Consider the following 22,880-nt stretch of genomic DNA (forward strand, 5'->3'; position numbering starts at 1 on the left):
CTTATTCCACATACACTGCTTGGAAAGAATTCAATTGACATTCCCATTGGCAAAGTGCATTGTGCCATGCAATGAGTCATGTGTTTGTAGCTGGTATAAATTAGAGGGATATGATGCTCCCAAGTCAGTGCAACTGTGTCTGGGTGAACTAGCTGCGAGAAGGGAACTGATAGTGTTTGAAAGAGGTGGTGTGATAGGATGCCATGTTGTAGGCCTATCTGTTCAGCAAATTATTAACAAATTGGGCCATCCCAAGTCAATAATCAGTGATACCAAACAGGAAGTGCAGAGAGTCAACTGTAAGTACTACCAACAGTGGATGACCCACCACACTCATTGAACATGACTATAGGATGCTATGAAGAATAATATGTAAAACCACCTTTCTTTGGCTGACACACTGAATGCATAGTTCCAGGTATCAATTAGAACACCAGTCTGCACAAAAACATTCAGAACCAAGGCTCACAAAATGGGTTTCCCATGGCAGAAGCACAACATGCAAGCCTTAAATTACCCAAACCAACATGCAATTTCATCTTTAGTGGTGAAAGAGCATTGTATGGCTGGACATGGAAGCTTGAAAGGTGTGTAATGGAGAGACAAATATGACTAAACCTTATAACGAGCAAATGGACAGGTGCGATTGTGTATGAATGCCCGATGAACGTCTTTTACCAGAGTGCATATTGATTTATTTGTGAATGCCTCTTACCAGAGTGCATACTGACTTACACCACCACCTCAGAACTATAAAATTCAGAGATAGCGGTGTAATGGTAGGGTCTTGTTTTACCTGGTTTGGCAGCCTTGGACCTATATTTGTGGTGCCATGAACATTGAACTCTAAGAGGTATCTGAACATTCTGGACAATAAAATGCTTCTTATGTTGTGGTGTTTCCCAGGAACTGACAGTTGTTTCCTTCAGCAAGACAATGCATTGTGTCATAAGGCTGCTGCTGTAACTTCATGGTTTGTGGACACACTAGATTGGCCTCCACAGAGCTGTGATCTCAAACCTCTTGAACATCTGTTGAATGATCCAAAATTCCCACTGATCACTATCGCATGCTTATGGAAAGTATGCCCCCATAGGATTACTGTAGTCATTACAACAAAAGGGGGTCCTACTAAGGAGGGCAACATTGCTGTTTGTTCCAAGCAGTGTAAATTTATTCAGCTGACTTCCTACTATGCCAGCTTTCATAATTTAGTTGTCTATTTCCATATTCATTTGCCATCTTCACTAAAAATTGTGCCTAAATAGCTAAATATTTTACTGTTATTCCAATATTATTCTTTCAGAAAAGTTCAGAGGTTTATGATGGCAGGGAGAACAATTGATACTGCATAAAAGAGATGCTTAGAACATTACTAGGAAGATGTTTCAATGAGAATATCCAAAATCTGAGAAACCTTCATTCAAGATTGTTTTTGGGAATCCAACCCTTCCAAACACTTGTGGATAAAGAAGAGTGACAATTTCCCATTTGGACTTCACCTGTTGAATGTGTAATAAGAAAAGATGGTAAATCTATGAGTGACTGATGTTTTCTGTTTCCTATTCTTGTTATATGCTAATGTTGCTATAGTTCCCATACTTGGATGGAGTTTGTTGACGGCTCTAATAAACTTGAGGATGAAAGAGAATCATGATAAAGAATTGCTGTTCAACAGGACAGAGGCAAGATGGGAGAGAACAAGATTTCTCCCATCTTGTCTCAGCTCTGTGAAGTGCTATCTTATCTCCAATTACCTGAGCTAGCTATCCTCATTTCAAACCATTCCTGCTAACATTTGTGATATTGATTCTGGTGTTCTTATTTACTTAGCCCTCAACCATTCCAAAATGCCTGTATCTGTACATTGTCAAATGCAACTCATCTGTTGTACACAGCTTCATTCTGACATGAAACAATCCAGTTATTAGATATTCTAAGCTGATCTTACATACTCTTTCTATCATTTCATTTATTAGCACTACTCATCTCTTCAGCAATCCATTATAACAGTGAAGCAACTTGCTATTGTCACTTCTGTCTTTATACCATTTCTCACACTGTCTCAAACCTTTTACTACCCAGACTTCCTCACAGGTCATTTCAATCATTTACTATAATCACTGAGTCTCCATAGCTCAGTCTGTATAGATGAAGCCCTTTGATTGGAAAGACTTGGGTTTGATTCCTGTCTATGATGTGAGGAACCTTCATCTGCACTACTAACCATTTGGTTTCTTTCAACCAAAAGTTGAGTTAGCTAGTCTCATACGGAAGTAGGGGATTTTTTTCTCCCGGAAACTCTGGTTTTTCATCCCTCAGAACAGGCAAACCGGTCCTCATGAGATCACATGGATCTACAGTCAAAAATACATATTTAGATGTCCATCATTGGAGGGCATAATTTCTACCGGTCCTAAGGGATAGATGAGGAAAAGGGGAACCCCACACAACAAATTTCAATAAATGCACATTCTCACTCTTCGCCACTGCTGAAGTAATACACCCAATAATTATCCCATGCACCTTTCTGTACTGTATACTTCCAAACATGTCATCTCTATACTACACTACTCATGATCACTTCAACATTCATGTCTGACCCATTGTTTCCTTCCATTTACGAAACTCTTCATTTCTCAAATTTACCCCTTCACTTGCAGTCTCATTCTCTCATATTTCCATTATTTCCACTCCTTTTATTCTTCTATGCACATCAGTAAATCTCTTCTTCAATTTCCTAATCTCTCCACATTTATTCTCTTCAGTGGTCTACAAGCATTGCTTGTAGACCACTGAAGAGAATAACAAACATATTTCAGTTTTTTTTGGATATTTTAGGAAATGTGTCACCCAAGCACTTATTTATTCTTTCATTCCAGACAGTGGATATATGTGAACTACCATCTTCACATTGTTATGAAAATAATGTTGCCAATATGAATTTGTGTTGTTGCAAACTTTAACAAGGCATCATTCCTTTCTTTTAGTGTTACATGGTGATCAGTATTCGTTTTAGACAAATTATGGAATCTACAACCGTGTTATAAATAACTATTTTAATTTCCTGACGTTTCGACCTTCATATTAAGGTCAACATCTGGAGTATACATATATATATATACAAAGACAAGCCAAATTACATTTCACACGGTATACCAAAGAGACAATGATTTGATCAACAGTTATTCTACTGGCATGACCTCTACTGAAATAGGACGCATTAATCTACAGAAAAATAAAAAAAAATAAATATAAAATAATATAAATTAAATTAATTTAAAAAAAAAACCTACATCAAATCTACATTCTATTTAAGATAACATCAGAGAAAAATTCTTTCATATAGATATTACAGTAACAATGATGTCATAATTTAATATGACAATTGTTATATTAGATTTAAGATCCTGGATTACCATGATCCTATGGTCCTATTTATAGTTAACTCATAGGGAGAAAGGTTAAGTGGGTAGAATATGTGCCTTCCATATTCTTGGAATTTTTAGACCATCATTATTGTTAAGATTAGGGTGGTTGATAAGAATCTCAAAGGCTTCCCTAAATTTACATTCATACCATAATAAATTTAGTTTAATCCTTTATCAAAGTGTGAGCAAACAAAGTTTGCGCCTGAAAGTATCTTCAGGACTGGGGTAAGGTGATACAACACCGGGCAACTCATTGCAAAGGTGGAGCAAACTAACATCACTCCTATCTCAGTATCTCCCATAATGCGAAACACATCTCCTTGCAGATATGTATAATGTTATGCATTAAGGGAAGGGCCACTACCCAGACTAGTTTCAACCTTTATTGAGGTTCAGTGGGAGTCAGGCACCCCAGTCCTGAAAATAGCTTCAGGTGCAAACTTTGTTTGCTCACACTTGGATAAAGGATTAAACTAAATTTATTATAGTCTAACCAAGTGAAAAATAAACTTTCAACATTCATACCATGTTTTGGTGTGTGATGTACACAACAGGTGCTTTTCCAGTCAGTTCTATGTAAAGTGTTCAGGGCGTGATCAGAAAGGCCAACTTTACCATAGTTATTATATTTAATATGTTGTTTATGTTCTCTTTGTTTGACAGGAGTTGTGCATCCTGTTTCCCTATATAGGGTAGACTACAGGTGCAATAAATATGGTATACTCCAGGGTGGGCCAGTGGAAGGAGTAGGTCTTTGGATGAGTTGAGTAAACTCTTTAATTTTGCAGGAGATTTAAAGGTGGCTTTAAGGTTGTATTTCTGTAGTATTCTGTTTATTTTATCTGATGTTCCTTTAATGTATGGAATGGTTACACTTTTATTGTAGTCTAGTTTATCTTTGTTTTTAAGTGAGGTCTTGTAGAGAATTTTGTTGATAGTATTTTGGCTGCAAACCATTTTTAGGAGAGTATTACTGATAACTTTAAATTCATCTAAGTGCTTGTTCATTGGAGCAAATCTTCACAGCAAATATTAATGACACCTAGTTTTTGTGTTGGGTGGTGGTAGGAGTTTATGTGCATATTTTGGCCAGTGTGTGTCAGTTTCCAGTAAACAGTGAAGAAAAGACTGCCAGAAGGAAGACATGTGACAAGTTTATCTAGAAACGGAGATGTGTTCTGCTTTTCAATCTCAATTGTGAACTGTATTGCGCTTGTGTTGTTTTGTATTATGTTTGTTTAGATGGCTGAAGAAAGTGCCTAATGTCTGGTGGGCATGAGACCAGATAGTGAAAACATCAATGTATCTAAGCCAGCCTTTGGGTTTTAAAGGAGTGGAATCTAGAGCACTTTGCTCAAAATATTCCATGTAAAAGTTAGCAATGGGTGGGGGATAATGGTGAGCACTTGGCTGTGACTTCTTTTGTAGGTAGTAAGCATTTTGCCACAGACAATAACCAGAATGTAATACATGCACAAAGAGCACTGTGATATCGGGAGGGAATTTGTCCTGTAAAAGAAGGATTGTGTCATTGATTGGGACATTTGTGAAGAGGGCAGAGACATCAAAACTGACTAATAAATCATCTTTTTCTAATGTAATGTCTTTGATTATATTTATAAAGTATTGCATGTTTTTAATATAGGAGGGGGAATGACCTACCAATTCCTTGAGTGTTGACACTAATTTCTTGGCTAAAGATTCACAAACAAAACACACCATTCTGGCTGATAGTCGAAGGTATAGACCTAATTATCATCTAGCCAAGAAATTACTGTCAACACTCAAGGAATTGGTAGGTTATTCCTCCTCCTATATTAAAAACACACATAACACTTGATAAACATAATCGAAGACATTACATTAGAAAAAGATGATTTATTAATCAGTTTTGATGTCTGCCCTCTTTACGAATGTCCCAATCAATGACACAATCCTTCTTTTACAGGACAAATTCCCTCCCGATATCACAGTGCTCTTTGTGTATGTATTATGTTTCGGTTATTTTCTGTGGCAAAATGCTTTCTACCTACAAAAAGAAGGCACAGCCACGGGCTCACCATTATCCCCCCCCCCAGTGCTAACTTTTACATGGAATATATTGAGCAAAGTGCTCTAGATTCCTCTCCTTTAAAACTCAAAGTCTGGCTTAGATACATTGTGTTTTCGCTACCTGGCCTCATGGCTGCCAGACATTAGACACTTTTCTCAGCCATTTAAACCAGTGCTTCCCAAACTGTGGGCCGAGGCCCCCTTTGGGGGCATAGGTTTTGTTCAGGGGGTCCATGAAATAATGTAAACAAATTGAAAATGTTTCAAGACTAAGTAGATTTTTTTTAATCTTAAAAGAAACATATTTAATTTTTATTATTTATTATTTCTTTTTTGTTATTTTTTATATTTTAATGGAAAAAAATCACACATTGGTGCTGGTTCACAAATTTTGCTTCCTGCATATTTTGGTGCTTAATGAATATTAGTAAATATATGCTTATTCATATAAGTTTCATTTCAAAGCAGAAATGTAACAATTGCAGTTTTAAATATTTCACCTGATATTGACTTTTGTTTAACAGTATTGAAACACATCCATTACATTAAATTGTTATTAAACTTCTTTTATGTTTTTAATTCTTTCTTTATTACTAATAGTTTTACGTTTCATGTGCTTGTACAGCCAATGTACAATTACAATATATCTATCTATATAAAAATATGAGATAATGTGCCATGTAAGATGCTAAAAATGTAACATTTGCATTTGATTTTTGCAATATTCGTTGTGTATGTTTTGTATCGAATATAAATACAATAAATATCATAATAATATATGTCTATATTACGATTTTTTTCCGAGGGAGGCAGTGAAATATTTTAATTTTTCCAAATGGGCCCCTGACATCCAGAAGTTTGGGAAGCACTGATCTAAACAAACAACACAAATGCATACAGTTCACAATTGAGATTGAAAAGCAGAACACACTTCTGTTTCTAGATACACTTGTCACATGTCTTCCTTCTGGCAATCTTTCCTTCACTGTTCACCGGAAATCGACACATACTGGCCAAAATATACACAAACTCCTACCACCACCCAACACAAAAACTAGGTGTTATTAATATTTGCTGTGAAGAATAGCTCCAATGAACAAGCACTTAAAGATGAATTTAAAGTTATCAGCAATACATTCCTAAAATACTATCAACAAAATTCTCTACAAGATCTCACTTAAAAACAAAGATCTACAAGACTACAATAAAAGTGTAACCATTCCATACATTAAAGAGACATCAGATAAAATAAACAGAATACTACAGAAATACAACCTTAAAGCCACCTTTAAATCTCCTGCAAAATTAAAGAGTTCACTCAACTCATCCAAAGACCTACTCCTTCCACTGGCCCACCCTGGAGTATACCATATTTATTGCACCTGTAATCTACCCTATATAGAGGAAACAGGATGCACAAATCATGTCAAACAAAAAGAACATAAATGACACATTAAATATAATAACTATGGTGAAGTTGACCTTTCTGATCATGCCTTGAACACTTCACACAGAATTGACTGGAAAAGCACCTGTTGTTTACATCACACCAAAACATGGTATGAATGTAAATTTAAGGAAGCTTATGAGATTCTTATCAACCACCCTAATCTTAACAATAATGATGGTCTAAAAATCCCAAGAATATGGAAGGCACATATTCTACCCACTTAACCTTTCTCCCTATGAGTTTATAAATAGGACCATAGGTAATCCAAGATCTTAAATCTAATATAACAATTGTCATATTAAATTAGGACATCATTGTTATTGTAATATCTATATGAAAGAATTTTTCTCTGATGTTATCTTAAATAGAATATAGCTTTGATGTAGTTTTTTTAAAAAATTAATTTATTTTATTTTTCTGTATTTCACTAGCAGTCATGTCAGTAGAATAACTGTTGATCAAATCATTGTTTCTTTAGCATACTTTGTGAAATGTAATTCAGCTTGTCTTTGTATATATGTGTATACTCTAGATCAGTGGTTCTTAACCTGGGGTGTGTGCACCCCTGGGGGTGCGAGAGAAGTTTCTAAATTTTGACCCAGATTCGATGGACAACAGCTATTTAATAAAAGATGATCTTATTGAAATACGAGCCAATGCATGTATTCAAATGGAATTTGAAAACCTGGACTTAGAACAATTCTGGTGTACATACATAGTTAGAACCTTATTCACAGCTGGCAAACCTACCTATGTGAAATGGGATTTTCATTACTTTTGCACATAAGAACAAAAGCCAGAAATCTCTCAAATGCAAGTGATGACTTACGCGTGGCTCTTTCAAAAAAGGAGCCTCGCTTCAAAAGTATTATTATGAATAAACAACAACATTGCCATTAAAAATTGAGATATTGTTTTGTATGTATATGTAAATGTATGTGTTTATTTTTCAATAAATAACTTAACTTGCAATAGATGTAATTTCATAAATAAAGAAATAGAAACACATTTTTTAAGGGGTGCGAGAACTTATTTTTAGATTCAAGGGGTGTCGATCACTAAAAAGGTTAAGACCCACTGCTCTAGATGATGATCTTAATATGAAGGTCAAAACGTCAGGAAATTAAAATTGCTATTTATAACATGGTTGTAGAGTCTGTAATTTGTCTAAAATGAAGGCATCATTCCCTTTCTCTCTCTCTTTACCAACAGGAAGCCTTTTATTTAATAATGATAACTAATATTTAAGGAATTGACAGCGTATACTAGAAATATAGATTAAATAAACTGTAATATATACTTTCCGATATTTCGGCGAACGTCACGTTGCCATCTTCTTGAGAACTTACTACAAAGACACGTGCACACAAGTACTAATAACAGCAAATGAAACTGAAGCTAGGAAGCTAGCGTTTTCCTAAAGTCTGATGGTGCCCCCTGGCGGGCTATATTGGTAGTTCTTGGCCTTTGGGCTGAAGTTCTTCTGATAAAAGTTTCCCAAATTTGGGGCAGTCTCATGCATCCAAAATTGTTGAGGTTTGGCATGTTTCTAAGGGCCGAGGCTGATGCCATGAATAGTCTTTCATACTTGAACTTGCTGCGGTGTATTACTGTGGCTTTCTTCCATCTTATTCTGTGGCGAGTATCCAGAGCGTGGTCTGCAAGCCCAGAGTGGCTGTACTGGTGAAATCGGATGTAATCCTTGTGTTCTGAGATTCTGATATTTGCTGTCCTGCCTGTTTGGCCAAAGTAGAACAGTTTACAGCTGCAAGGGACCTGGTATACACCAGGTAGGTCTAGGGGAGGTGGTTGGTCTTTGGTGGAGCAGATAAGGGATGCCAGTTTTCTATGTGGTCTGTAACAAGTGGTCAAGTCATGTTTTTTTAAGATTTTATTGATTTTTTCCGAGGTGCCTCGGATGTAGGGAATGGTGATGAATTTAGAGTAATCTTTTTTGTGAAGGGGAGGGGGTGGTGGGTTGTGGATAACTGGGTTAAGTATTTTTTGGATTTTTTGGAGGGGGTAGCCGTTGGCTGAGAAAGTGTCATGGATGTGATTTAGTTCAGTGGTTAGGGCTTGATCATTAGAACATTATTTTTGTCCTGTTGAATAATGTTTTAATAACTCCATATTGTTGTGAGGGGGGGGGATTGTTGGTGAATGTATCTGCCTGTATGGGTGGGTTTTCTATAAACTGAGAAAACCAAGGTTCCATCAGGTTGGCGGGTGACTAGTGTGTCTAGGAAGGGGAGGTTATTGTTTTCCTCTTTTTCCAGGGTGAATTTGATTCTAGGGTGTTGGTTGTTCAAGTGTGTTAGGAAGGAGAGGAGTGAATCCGGGCCATGTGGCCAAATGGTAGGCTTTTGTGGGGCTGAGTTTAAGGCTTTCTCTTCAAATGTCTCCATGAAGAAGTTGGCCAAGGGTCGGGAAAGTGGTGAACCCATGGCTGTCCCCTCTATCTGTTTGTAGAATTTTTCCTGCCAAACGAAATAGACTGAGTTCATTGTAAACTGAAATAGGGCTGAGATATCGGGAGGAAATTTAGCTTGGATTAGCTCTAAGGTTTCTTTGAGGGGGACATTCGTGAATAGGGAGGAGACATCAAAACTGACCATTATGTCATTATGTTGGAGTGTAAGGTTTTCTATACTGGCTTTGAAGTGGGCTGAGTTTTTTATGTGTGATGGTGTATTGCCAGTATAGTGTGAGAGCGCTTTGGCTAAATGTTTGGCTAGTTTGTAAGTGGGGGAATCAATGCCAGCCACTATGGGACATAATGGCACATTTTCTTTGTGTATTTTTGGGAGCCCATATATGCGGGGGGGGTCTAGAGTTATAGGGTTTTAGTCTGTTGGTAATCTCCACAGGCCAAGAAGTGACCTTCTTAAGGAGCCTATGGAGTTTTCTAATTTGTGAGTTGGTGGGATTGTAATCAATGGGGAGGTAAGTGGAACGATCTATAATAAAGCCTTGAGCTTACCTGTGTAGTCTTTAAGATTGAGTACCACAGTGGCGTTCCCCTTATCCGCTTTGGTGATCACTATTTTTTTGTTTCTCTTCAATTCTTGTAGTGCCTTGTATTCACTAATGGATATGTTGGGTTTTGGAGGTTTTGCTTTATTGAGAACACAGGCTACATCCAATCTAATATCGTTGGCGATGTGTTTTCGAAGTTGGCGAATCCTGCGTTCAATTTGGATCATTAATTCCTCGGCCGGTAATTTCTTTGGAGCAATGCCGAAGTTGTGACCACGTGACAGAGCGTGGAGTGCTTCTGGCTTTAAGGTAGCTGACGAAAGGTTAACAACAGTGTTGGTTTGTAGTTTAGGTTTGGACGCCGAGTTCTTTATTAATTTATCAAACTTGTTGATATGTCAGCTCCGTACTCGTTCAAATTCTTTTTTAGCTGCCATACACGAGACGTCATGTAGGACCGACCAAAGTTCGTGATTCAGCATAAGTGAAAGCTAATTTTCTAGCGTTAATTAATAAAGAACTCGGCATCCAAACCCCGCATATATGGGCTCCCAAAAATACATAAAGATAATGTGCCATTACATCCCATAGTGGATGGCATTGATTCCCCCACTTACAAACTAGCCAAGCATTTAGCCAAAGCGCTCTCACACTGTATTGGCAATACACCATCACACATAAAAAAACTCAGCCCACTTCAAAGCCAGTATAGAAAACCTGACACTCCAACATAATGACATAATGGTCAGTTTTGATGTCTCCTCCCTATTCACGAATGTCCCCCTCAAAGAAACCTTAGAGCTAATCCAAGCTAAATTTCCTCCCGATATCTCAGCCCTATTTCAGTTTACAATGAACTCAGGCTATTTGGTTTGGCAGGAAAAATTCTACAAACAGATAGAGGGGACAGCCATGGGTTCACCACTTTCCCGACCCTTGGCCAACTTCTTCATGGAGACATTTGAAGAGAAAGCCTTAAACTCAGCCCCACAAAAACCTACCATATGGCTTCGCTACGTTGATGATGTTTTCGCTATTTGGCCACATGGCCCGGATTCACTCCTCTCCTTCCTAACACACTTGAACAACCAACACCCTAGAATCAAATTCACCCTGGAAAAAGAGGAAAACAATAACCTCCCCTTCCTAGACACACTAGTCACCCGCCAACCTGATGGAACCTTGGTTTTCTCAGTTTATAGAAAACCCACCCATACAGGCAGATACATTCACCAACAATCCCACCCCCCCTCTCACAACAATATGGAGTTATTAAAACATTATTCAACAGGGCAAAAATAATCTGTTCTAATGATCAAGCCCTAACCACTGAACTAAATCACATCCGTGACACTTTCTCAGCCAACGGCTACCCCCTCCAAAAAATCCAAAAAATACTTAACCCAGTTATCCACAACCCGCCACCCCCTCCCCTTCACAAAAAAGATTACTCTAAATCCATCACCATTCCCTACATCCGAGGCACCTCGGAAAAAATCAATAAAATCTTAAAAAAACATGACTTGACCACTTGTTACAGACCACATAGAAAACTGGCATCCCTTATCTGCTCCACCAAAGACCAACCACCTCCCCTAGACCTACCTGGTGTATACCAGGTCCCTTGCAGCTGTAAACTGTCCTACTTTGGCCAAACAGGCAGGACAGCAAATATCAGAATCTCAGAACACAAGGATTACATCCGATTTCACCAGTACAGCCACTCTGGGCTTGCAGACCACGCTCTGGATACTCGCCACAGAATAAGATGGAAGAAAGCCACAGTAATACATCGCAGCAAGTTCAAGTATGAAAGACTATTCATGGAATCAGCCTCGGCCCTTAGGAACATGCCAAACCTCAACAAATTTGGATGCATGAGACTGCCCCAAATTTGGGAAACTTTTATCAGAAGAACTTCAGCCCAAAGGCCAAGAACTACCAATATAGCCTGCCAGGGGGCACCATCAGGACTTTAGGAAAACGCTAGCTTCCTAGCTTCAGTCTCATTTGCTGTTATTAGTACTTGTGTGCACGTGTCTTTGTAGTAAGTTCCCAAGAAGATGGCAACGTGACGTTCGCCGAAATATCGGAAAGTATATATTAAAGTTTATTTAATCTATATTTCTAGTATACGCTGTCAATTCCTTAAATATTAGTTATCATGTTTAATGCGTATAAGCCTCTCAACAAGAATAATGAAGCCTTTTATTGTGTCGAAGTACAAGAAGCTTGAAAGCCCATAGCGAATTAATGCTGTATGTGTATTGTTAGTTGAAGTGATTTATTACCCAAACACAGGAAAAGTCATAAAAGCAGACTTCCTCATGTCCGATGTATTCCAGATCTGGGATGTTTGTTCCTGTAATTAAATTAAAAGTTTTGTAATAAAAAGTGAAAAAGTTATTGAAATAAATGAAATGATATATGCAACATAACAAACTAAATCCTAACTTACTCATCAAGAGGATATGAAGAAATCAGTAAATCTGAAAGAACTGTTGTCAGATGATGAGAAGCAAGATTGCGAATACTTCGTAATGCACCTATATGTGTTTGAGGACAAGTGATTGTCATCATCCTCCTTCTTAAACATTCCAGTATATCAGAAATCTAGAAGAGATTTTCAATCAATCAATTTTAATAGCTAAGCAGCAGCAGCTAACATGTTAAGAAAAATAAATATTGTAACATGTTCATTCAGCTTGTGAGTTGATGCAAAATAAAAAAAATTGAGAATTTTACTTTTCAAGGATGCCACATTTAAATAAATACTGGTCTGGGTGTCTAATGGATAACAGCTGCAATTTCCAACCTCATACTCATTTGAATTCAACTATGGTGTGACATCTGTAGATAACTTTAGGTGTCAGATCATCACACGGTGTGAAACAGCACCACCTTGCTTACTGGAGGCTGAAAAACACTTGAAATATTACTATTATCACACCCTCCACATAGTCAGCAGACTAATGTGGGAGGTTCATATCGACTGAAAACATGTTTATCACATTGAACTAGAATCGTTAATACTCCCTGCATTCACATGTTTGGTAATGTGTTCCATTCATCCACAATTCTCCATGTAAAAAATCTCCTATTCACACTCTTATTCACCACACTTTTACACTACTTCCAGGAATAGCCTCTGGTTCTTCTCCTTTCACCTTCTACTCTTTTTATAATCCCTCCTCTGTATTAATCTGATAAAAACCACTCACTAAATGTCTCTATCATACCACATCTTTTTCTCCCATCCACTAAACACTGTAATTTATCCTTCCTTTAACCTCTCTCTCCATAGCCAACATTTCAGAGTCCTGATACTGTCTTAGTCACTTGCTTCTGTACCCTCTTCAATGTTTCCACATCACACTGAAAACTAGGTGACCATATCTAAGCACAATTGTGGTCTGATCAGTGCTTTATAGAGGCACAACCACCACCACCTTATCCCTACATGTTAGAGTGCTTCTTATAATAACAGTACTTATGAATGCTCTTCTTATCATAGCAAGAATACACAACCTAAAGGGACATGTGGTAGTTTGATGGCTTTATACAATTTTTCTCAATTGGGAAAAAAGCCTGTCCACATGGGATAGCCTAGCAAAGATTTTATAATAAAATTAGTTTAATCCTTTATCCAAGTGTGAGCAAACAAAGTTTGCACCTGAAAGTATCTTCAGGACTGGGGTAAGGTGGTACAACACCAGGGCAACTCGTTGCAATGGTGGAGCAAGCTACCAACACTATCTCAGTATTTCCTATAATGCAAAACACATCTCCTTGCGGATATGTCTAATGTTATGCATTAAGGGAAGGGCCACTACCCAGACTAGTTTCAACCTCTACTGAGGTCTCTTCAGTGGGAACCAGGCCCAAGTGGAGATACTAGGCAGAAGCATTAGCAGGTCATCTCTACCTATGAAGGGCTCCCACTGAAGAGACCTCAATAAAGGTTGAAACTAGTCTGGGTAGTGGCCCTTCCCTTAATGCATAACATTAGACATATCCGCAAGGAGATGTGTTTTGCATTATAGGAAATACTGAGATAGTGTTGGTAGCTTGCTCCACCATTGCAACGAGTTGCCCTGGTGTTGTACCACCTTACCTCAGTCCTGAAGATACTTTCAGGTGCAAACTTTGTTTGCTCACACTTGGATAAAGGATTAAACTAATTTTATTATACTCTAACCAAGTGAAAAATAAACTTTCAATAGCAGAGATTTTATTTTGACTACCTACTATAAAGACAGCTGTTGGCATCAAAATGACAGGTGGTTCATTTGTTATCTTGTCTCTGTCACAACTGAAACTTTTAGTTTTGGTTAGGATAAAGACAATGTTTGAGGAAAAATGCACACATCTTTCTGTGGCGAGAACTTTATTCGTTTGCAAGTACAGGCAGCCCTCGGTTTATGCTGATTCACAATAATGCCGGTTGCCTGTGCGTGCTTTCTTACTGTGGTGTGGTTGACTGAGAAACGATGCTAGCAGACACTCTAGTGGTTGAGTGTTTACTGAGTTTAGAGTGTTTACTTGATACATATACGACGTATATGTATCAAACCTAGTTTTAATGTTGAATCTACCTAATTGTTCTATTTAATTTTTTTTACTTACATATACATATTTAAATTGATAAAGTACGTAATTACATACCAAGTCTGATAATAGAAGTGCGGAAAAGTTAGCAAAACTTGGTGTTAAGAAGGCGTGGAAATCAATCACACTTGAAAAGAAGATGGAGGTGATTCGAAGAATGGAAGATGGGCAGACACGTGCTAATGTCTGTAAAAGTATGAACTTACCTCCATCAACTGTTACTACAATTATGAAAAATGCAGATAGAATAAAACAGTCTGTGCAACAATCTACGGCAGCACTAACTGCAAAACATGTACGTTATAGCAGGGGTAAACTTCATGAAAAAATGGAAAAATTATCATTATGGGTGGATGACTCGAATCAGAAAAACATTCCTCTGAAGCAGTCTGTTATAACTGAGAAAGCAAAAACAATTTTTGAGGATCTTAAAAAGACAGATGGAGGCAAAGAAACATTTTTAGGAAGCAAAGATTGGTTCATGAGATTTAAGTCTCGAAGTAAGTGCCAAAGTGTCAAATTATGTGGTGAGGTGGCAAGTGCAGATGTTGCGGCAGCAGCTGCTTTTCCTAAAGAATTTCAAGACTGTGTAGAACAAGGAAGTTATCCTCCTGATCTCATTTTTAATGTTGATAAGACTGGGCTCTACTGGAAAAAATTGCCATCACGGACCTTCATTTCCTGTAAAGAAAGTTCCGCTCCAGGTTTTAAAGTTGCAAAAGATAGACTTATGCTTTTGTTGGGTGCAAATGTCTCCACAACTTTGAAACTTAAACCAATGTTGGTGTACCATTTACAGACACCACGTGCCTTCAAGGGTCTAAAAGCCATGCTGCCAGTCTATTGGAAATGGAACAAGAAAGCTTGGGTTACACAAGACGTTTTTATAGATTGGTACACAACTTATTTTTGTCCTACCATGCTTTGCTTCTGTAAAGAAAATGATTTGCCAAGCCAAGGCATTGCTTCTCTTGGATAATGCCCCTGGACATCCTCAAAACCTTGCTGAAGTAAGAACACCATTGGATGTCAAGGTTGTTTACATGCCCCCAAACACAACATCACTTTTGCAACCGATGGATCAGGGAATTATATCAATCTTCAAAGCCTATTACCTCCGTATAACATTTATGGAAATGGTAAGTCTTGGACACTTAAGGAAAAACTATTAAAGACTATTGGTGGTCATTCGATATTTCGAAGGACATTAACAACATCGAGGCAGCTTGGAACAACGTGTCAGCAAAGTGTTTAAAAGGAGTTGAAAGTTTATTTTTCACTTAGTGACTATAATAAATTTAGTTTAATCTTTCATCCAAGTGTGAGCAAACAAAGTTTGCTGAGATAGGAGTGATGTTAGCGAGTTGTCCGGTGTTGTACTACCTTACCCCAGTCCTGAAGATATTTTCAGGCGCAAACTTTGTTTGCTCACACTTGGATAAAGGATTAAACTAAATTTATTATTGTTTAAAAGGAGCATGGCGAAAACTTCTTCCAGCATTTATGCACGACTTCGAGGAATTAGAGCAAGAGGAGAATGTTATTGAAGATGTTACCATGCTTGCACGAGAAGTGGGATTGTACAATATTACAGCTGTAGATGTGATAGAAGTCTTAAACTATATAAGTCAATATCCAAAGGAGGAGAAAGAAAATGAAGAAGGTCCTCCGAGAGATATGAAAACAGCCGATTTACAGCGTATCCTTGCAAGCATAGAGACATTGATTGATGAACTCTGTGAAATGGACCACGATTGGGAACGAAGTGCGAACATAAAAAGGAGTGTAATCGCATCTATTCGACCTTGGTTCAGTGTAAGGATACTTTTTTTTAAAAAAATGCATGTGATCCGAAACCAGGAACTTCAACATAGAAATATGTAATATCTTTTCGAAGTTTCATATTTTTTGTATATAATTTTGTTTTGTTTTCATTATTAATAATTTTATTTTAACAATTATATATGTATGTATTATCAAAGCTTTAAATATAATAATGTTACACATACTTCATGTGCATATTTTTTTGACTGCATGGAACATAACTTCATACCTCCCATTAAAATTGGGTTTGTTTTATGCCGATTCAGTTTACGCCCGTTTTTTCAGGAATGGAACTGAGGCATAAACCAAGGGCTGCCTGTATTCAGATGGAAGATGATTAATGTCTTTCTATGACTCACATATTGCAAATCAATACAGAGGACAGTGTTAAGTCAGTAGTTTCACTTTACCACAAGGATACACATGCATCCTTTGTAGCCTAGTTGTAAAGTGAACATTATAAATATATGAAATGAGAGTGATGTAAGCAGCAATTATTTCCATTTGGAAAGTTTAAAATCTTGTACACCAAATATTTTTTGAAATATAAATTATAGATAAGACAAGTATTTGAATACCATTAGAGTAGGAAAGGATGGATGATCGACCCTGAGATGCGGTGATCAATACCTTTGTAGGTAATGGATGGCAATGCTGTAGCCAATGAACTTCTGAGGGTCGGTATTGCTGTTACTCTCCTGCCATGATCAGAGCTTTAATAGCTCAATAACACCTTATCCCTACACTGTCCTCTACAGATAACGGGGAATATGAAAAGCATTCTTGCTTCGCCCCTTCAAGCCAGTCCTTATAAGGACTATAAGGACCATTAGAGTGTGCCAGCTGTTTAGTATAGTTATCTGAGAGGTTTAGGCTATGATGCTAGTTAAGGTTCCAACATGTTGGGTATCTAATAAAATAAAAATGACACAAAAAGAATAAATTTAACAACAATTTAATGCTTCCATTATGTCATATCTGTCACAAGGACAACTTCAGAAATACAACATAAATTGTGACAAACACTCAAGCAGCACAAAGTAAAGTGGAAGGCAGTAGTCTAGAGGACTAATTATTAGGGACTAAATGAAGCAGCTGTCAGCATCCTTAATCTTGATCACAAATTTGCTGAAGTACTGTACCACTGTTAAATCTTATATACCATGTAGAACAGATTACCTGGAATCCACAAACCTAGTAATTCTCTCAGATCCAAAGTAGATGCTACTGATTCATCCTCTTATACAGCAACAAGACAATTAGCAAAGTATCTTATTCCTCTGACTAACCAAGCTTCTTCTTTCATCAAAAATTTAATTTTAAATAGTTCTGATATTATTGTCATCTCTGACATCACTTCTATTTTCATCAATATTCTGTTGAATTTTTTTAAAAATTTATTTTTATCTTTAAGTCCTCCTTGGCCTGGTTAGACAAGTGGTTAGCATATTTGCTCTCCAGCCAAAAGGCTAGGGGTTCAAATCCCACCGTGGGTATGGATGTTTGTAGTTGTCTGTGAAAATACTAGTGGTACTGGTGGGCAGTAGATAGCATTGGTGTAGACCAGTATTTCCCAACGTCTTTTGGATCATGCCCAACCTCAACGCCACAAAGATTTTGATGTCCCCCACTTGCCGACAATGGTGAGTGTTTTGAGTATATCAGTGATGAGGTGACGAATGCAACATCATTTTCTAATTGCCCCCCAAAATATTCAAATTGCCCCACATTGAGAAACACTGGTGTAGACAATGCAGGTTCACTTTAGTTGGTGGAGTGATTGGAGGAGATGAAAGTTGTAGAGTAGGTGCCCTCCCTTGATGAGTCTTTGGACTCCGTGGAAGTGTTATGTAATAATAATAATAATAATAATTGTATGGCCAAAAACATCTGCTTCACTTCTCATTATTCTCCCCAATTTTGCATCTGCAAACAGTTGCATATCTTCAATTAATCTCCCCCTAGTCACAGCTGAATATAATTAATATACAACTTAAAAAAATTATCCCAAAAGAGACCCTTACAGCACACCATTAGTAACATTCCTCATTTGGGATACCACATCTCTCATATACAATTTGCTGATACCTATCTGACAGTCACCAATCTAACTCACTAGACTGTTATTCAATGAATTTGTTTCAACTTAGTTACCAGCTTGTTGTGTGCCAACACATTATAAGTCTTTGCAAAATCTATGTATGTATATAAGCATCTCCCTTGTCCATCGTTCGTCACTTTGTTCTAGTATGTGAGTAAATTTGAAAAGCATGACCTCATTTTAAGAAACTCATAATGACAATCAGAGAGAGAACATTATCAGCCCACTTCTGTATCTTAGTTCTCACCAACTTTTCAAACACCTTAGCTACAAGTCTAGATATACAGATTGGCCTGTGATTTGTGCCTCAGCCTTATCACCACCTGAACTGGAACAATTTCGGAACTCTTCGGAACTTATGCCGTTGCAAAACTCATGTTAAACAGTTATGCCAATGCTGATGCTAACTCCCTGGAACATTTCCTTAAGACATGCAGTAATATGTCATCAAATCCTATTGGCTTATTGACATCAAGTTTACTTATCTCTTTCCATACCTTTGTGTGCACATGCGTGTGCACGCACCCACACAGTAAGCCATCTTCTCCCACTTCCTCTACAGTTGAGCTTCTCATGATTTTACACAAATATATATATGGATGATGTGTCTCGATTTCTATTCATGGCCCAAGAATGTTTTACTAATGAAAAAGAGTAGCCATAGACTAGTCTCTCTCTCTAGACAGACATTTGAATACCATGTCTTTAAAAGGTAACCTTTCTTTTACAGGATCCCAAAACATGCTCACACAGGCAGATATATTCACAAACTTTCCCATCATCAACATCCTCCCACCCTTGCCATCTGCAAGTAGTATCATATTATTAAAAATCTAACTAATAGAGCCATTAATCTATCTGTTCCATTGAGGCATTTCTTATATTGAAACTTAAAATATATGCATACTTTACTTTCTTATCTACAGGGCTATAGTCAATTCCAACAAAATTAACTAAATGTTCTTGACCTTTTCTACAAACAGACTATAGTAATGCAATCACCATTTTCTATGTCTCAGCTATAGCAGAAAAAATGTCTGGAGTTTTAAAATAATAATCTCTCTCTGCTTCCTTTAAGCATTGCTTGAAACTGGATGTCCTCCTTTGCATTCCACTCTCAGTTCCCGGTGTGTGTGTGTGTGCGCACTCGCGCATGCGCATGTGCTTAGAGTTCCTTGCTCTCTAATGCAAGCAATCCTGCTATGGATAACTGGAAAATCAGCCAGTTGAAAGAATATTAAAAAAAAAAAAAAAAAAAAAAAAAAATCTGAAATCCCTACAGTAAGTTCTTGCAAACCTTGCCTTGAATGCCACAATGAATCATTTGCAGAAACAATCATATGGACAACTGGAAAATCAGCCAGTTGAAAGAATATATTAAAAAAAATAATAATAATAATAATAATAATAAAAATTTGAAATCCCACACCCAACATACAGTTCTTGCAAGCCATGTCTCAGGAAGTGCCACAATGAATCATACGTGGAAACAATCATATGGGAAAAATCCACTATGCTTCATTGCAGTAAGTCAAATGCAAAAGGTTTTTTTTTTATAATCTACATCTGCCCTTAAAAACCAAACTAATTTAAATATGGCTCTATTGAAATCTCCCCAAAATAGGGGGAGCAGTAGATTTTAAGCATTGTGAGTTATAACTTAAGCTTCCTACTAGTGCCTGGCTAGGATCAGACTTTGGTTTGCTAAATTCCTTTGCGTTTGTTATAATTTATATCATGTGACAGAAATGAAATACTCAAAGCATTAAACTGATGTTCAATTCTTGCCCTGTGCTTTTCATGTTATTTCATGAAATAGTCAACATGAACAGTCATCCTCAAAGAGGAAAGAAATAAAGAGAGAAAAAAGCTTGGCTGTTTCACACATTATGCATTTGTTTTTTAAATTTCAATTCAATGTTCACTTTGATTCTGTACAGTTTACTCATTAATGTCACAATACAAACCTTTTCTTATCTCTGTGATTTTCCAATTCTATGCAATGTCTATACTCTCATCATCTTGCATCTCTGCAGTCTTAAAGCATTAATTAACAAGTTCATAAAAGAACTGTTCAGCATCTTAAAATTTGAATAGAACTGTCATTTTCCTTTTATCCTGGAAATTTTATCTCATTTATATTATTTCTCTAAAACAATTAATGCTTTTAATGACTGGTTTCTGCAAAATTATCTTTAGAGAATTATATTAAAGAGTGACAGATTGTAAGTAGCAAATTAGCACTTGTTATACCTAAGAAGCTAATGAACTTAATTTTCAGAAACTGTCAATGATTGTAAACTTTTCACTTACCTCTTGTCTCAATTCACGTCCTCTCAGTTTAATTATTCCATTTAGAATAACTGAAACACCAGAGGAACTCTGTGGATGAGGATCACATAATCCATCAATCATTGATTTAAGAAATGAACACAACTGGTCTGATGACAATTTTGATGACAGCAACTGTGCAGAAATGAATATTTCTAAGCAAGCAAAATCAGAAAACTTCCTTAATACATTAAATAAAAAACATATTGCATTGAACCATGTAAAGAATAAATATTCTCATTCACTGTCAAGTGTTTTCATCGATAAAAAAGTATATAGATGTGCAAAATGCAATCCTTACAGATTGTTAATTAGCAATAATAAACACCATTACAGGTAAAAGAATCATGCTTCTCAGGAAATGCCAAGCAAAGGTAGCAAATCACTTGTGAGTCACCAAGTGAACAGATTTGGAGATACTTTATCTCTTGGATGAAATGACATGCACTTTGAAGAAAACACTGATAGAAAGGAAAGTTGCTTGCTGGAAACTGATATACAGCACTTCCAGTCTACGTCCTATGTTAATTACATTTAATGAACCCTGTTTTTTAAATCATTTGTTCCCATTAGCATAAACATCTCAGAATTTCTTTTTCTACAGAGGGAGAGATTGAGCTTTATGCAGTTAATGTGTGTGTGTGTGTGTGTGTGTGTGTGAATAAGGGCATTTCAAAGACTGGCCCAATCATGGACTGAATGTCAATACAGTCAATGTTTCTGAATGAACCAATATTCTTCAACTGAAACTAGCCTTCCGTTGTTCTATTTAGTTTTCTGCCCATGCCAAGAAAAATAAAAATTACTGACTTGAAGCTTAATATAAATACAATATTAACTAAATAAACTACTTAAACATTGGAGCTTTAATCATTTTTATATAGTAATTCAGACAAGATGAAAATTTTCTACAATATGAGTATCATACAGTACTAGGGTTGCCAACTGCCAAAACCACAATTCCTGAGTTTCTGTAAGTTAATTTTTATGGAAAAAAAAAAAAAAAAAATATATATATATATATTTTTTTATACTTTCCTTTTGTTTAAATTATAATACACATAGTAATAACAGCAATATAATAAAAGTAAAGTACAAGATACAAAATTACAAAATCAACAAAAACAAAAATCCATAAATAACATTCAAATAATATACAAAAATGGAACAGTTACAGTGAATATTTTAGCTATTCTAAATTTGTATTTTTCAGAAATTTATGTCATAGTTATTAATAAATTAAATTATACTTCCCAAGAAATTATATTCTTGTTTAATTCTTTATCCAAGTGCACACAAAATATGTGCATGAAGTATCTTCACAACTCACGCTAAGCAATTAATCTGGTGGATTACTGGCTTAGAGTGAGCGTCGCATTCACAAAAAAGTTTGCAGACATTTCGCGTAGGAGGGTTATAATATCCGGGATATTTGCTTCTTGGTGAAACTGTGCATTTCTCAAGAATCATGGAGCATTGATTGCCATGCAGATGCACTCGTTTTCTATGATTTGTATTTCTTTGATGCTTGAGTTCTCCATGTGTCCCCAGCTTGGAAATCCATACGTCAGTATAGTCATGATCATCATTTTGTATAGGAGCACTTGTTTTTCAGTGCCTAGCTAGCTGACTATGTCAAGGAAGTAATAGGTAAAGTTGTCCTATTGTTTTGTTTGCTTTAGAGCTGGCAAAATCTACATGGAATGCAAGCACAGTCCTTTGTCTAGTTGTATCCTTAAGTATTTGATGACTGGTTGCTAGAGGATGGGAGTGTCAAATGTGATGACCTCTCCTTCGAGGTGTGCCTGTTTCCTTGTGAAGAGGACAGCAACACTCTTGTCTGCACTGATGTAAATGTACCATCTCCTGAACTATTGCTCAAATTCTGAGATAGTTATTTGAAGCTTTACAGTTATCAATCTTGTAGTTAGGGATTGGGCCAGTATTGCAATGTCATTCACATGCAGAGCTGCAGATGTGGTGGTTGTAATGGTGATGTCAGCCATATAGATGGCAAAGAGTGAAGGTGACAGTAGGGAGTCATGGTGAACTCCTGCTATAATCTGTGTTCAGTGATCTGATTCCCTGTAGTTTCATACTAAGCTTC

General features: G+C 36.8%; 1 protein-coding gene across 2 annotated transcripts in view; it reads right to left on the reverse strand.

Annotated features, from left to right (window-relative positions):
• The window catches only part of c11.1 (maestro heat like repeat family protein c11.1), a 763,927-nt gene that overhangs the window by 314,646 nt on the left and 426,401 nt on the right, over window positions 1–22,880 (reverse strand). For both annotated transcript variants that reach the window (XM_090407949.1, XM_090407950.1), the window contains exons 26-27: window positions 20,756–20,908; window positions 12,368–12,522 (exon numbers count right to left, since the gene is read on the reverse strand). In XM_090407949.1, coding sequence (XP_090264075.1) covers window positions 12,368–12,522; window positions 20,756–20,908 — 308 coding nt within the window. The remainder of the gene's footprint in view (window positions 1–12,367; window positions 12,523–20,755; window positions 20,909–22,880) is intronic.

The sequence above is a fragment of the Typopeltis vanoorti genome, chromosome 18, assembly GCF_054136105.1.
Source record: "Typopeltis vanoorti isolate ZY-2024b chromosome 18, IOZ_Tvanoo_1.0, whole genome shotgun sequence".
Taxonomy (NCBI): Eukaryota; Metazoa; Arthropoda; class Arachnida; order Uropygi; family Thelyphonidae; genus Typopeltis; species Typopeltis vanoorti.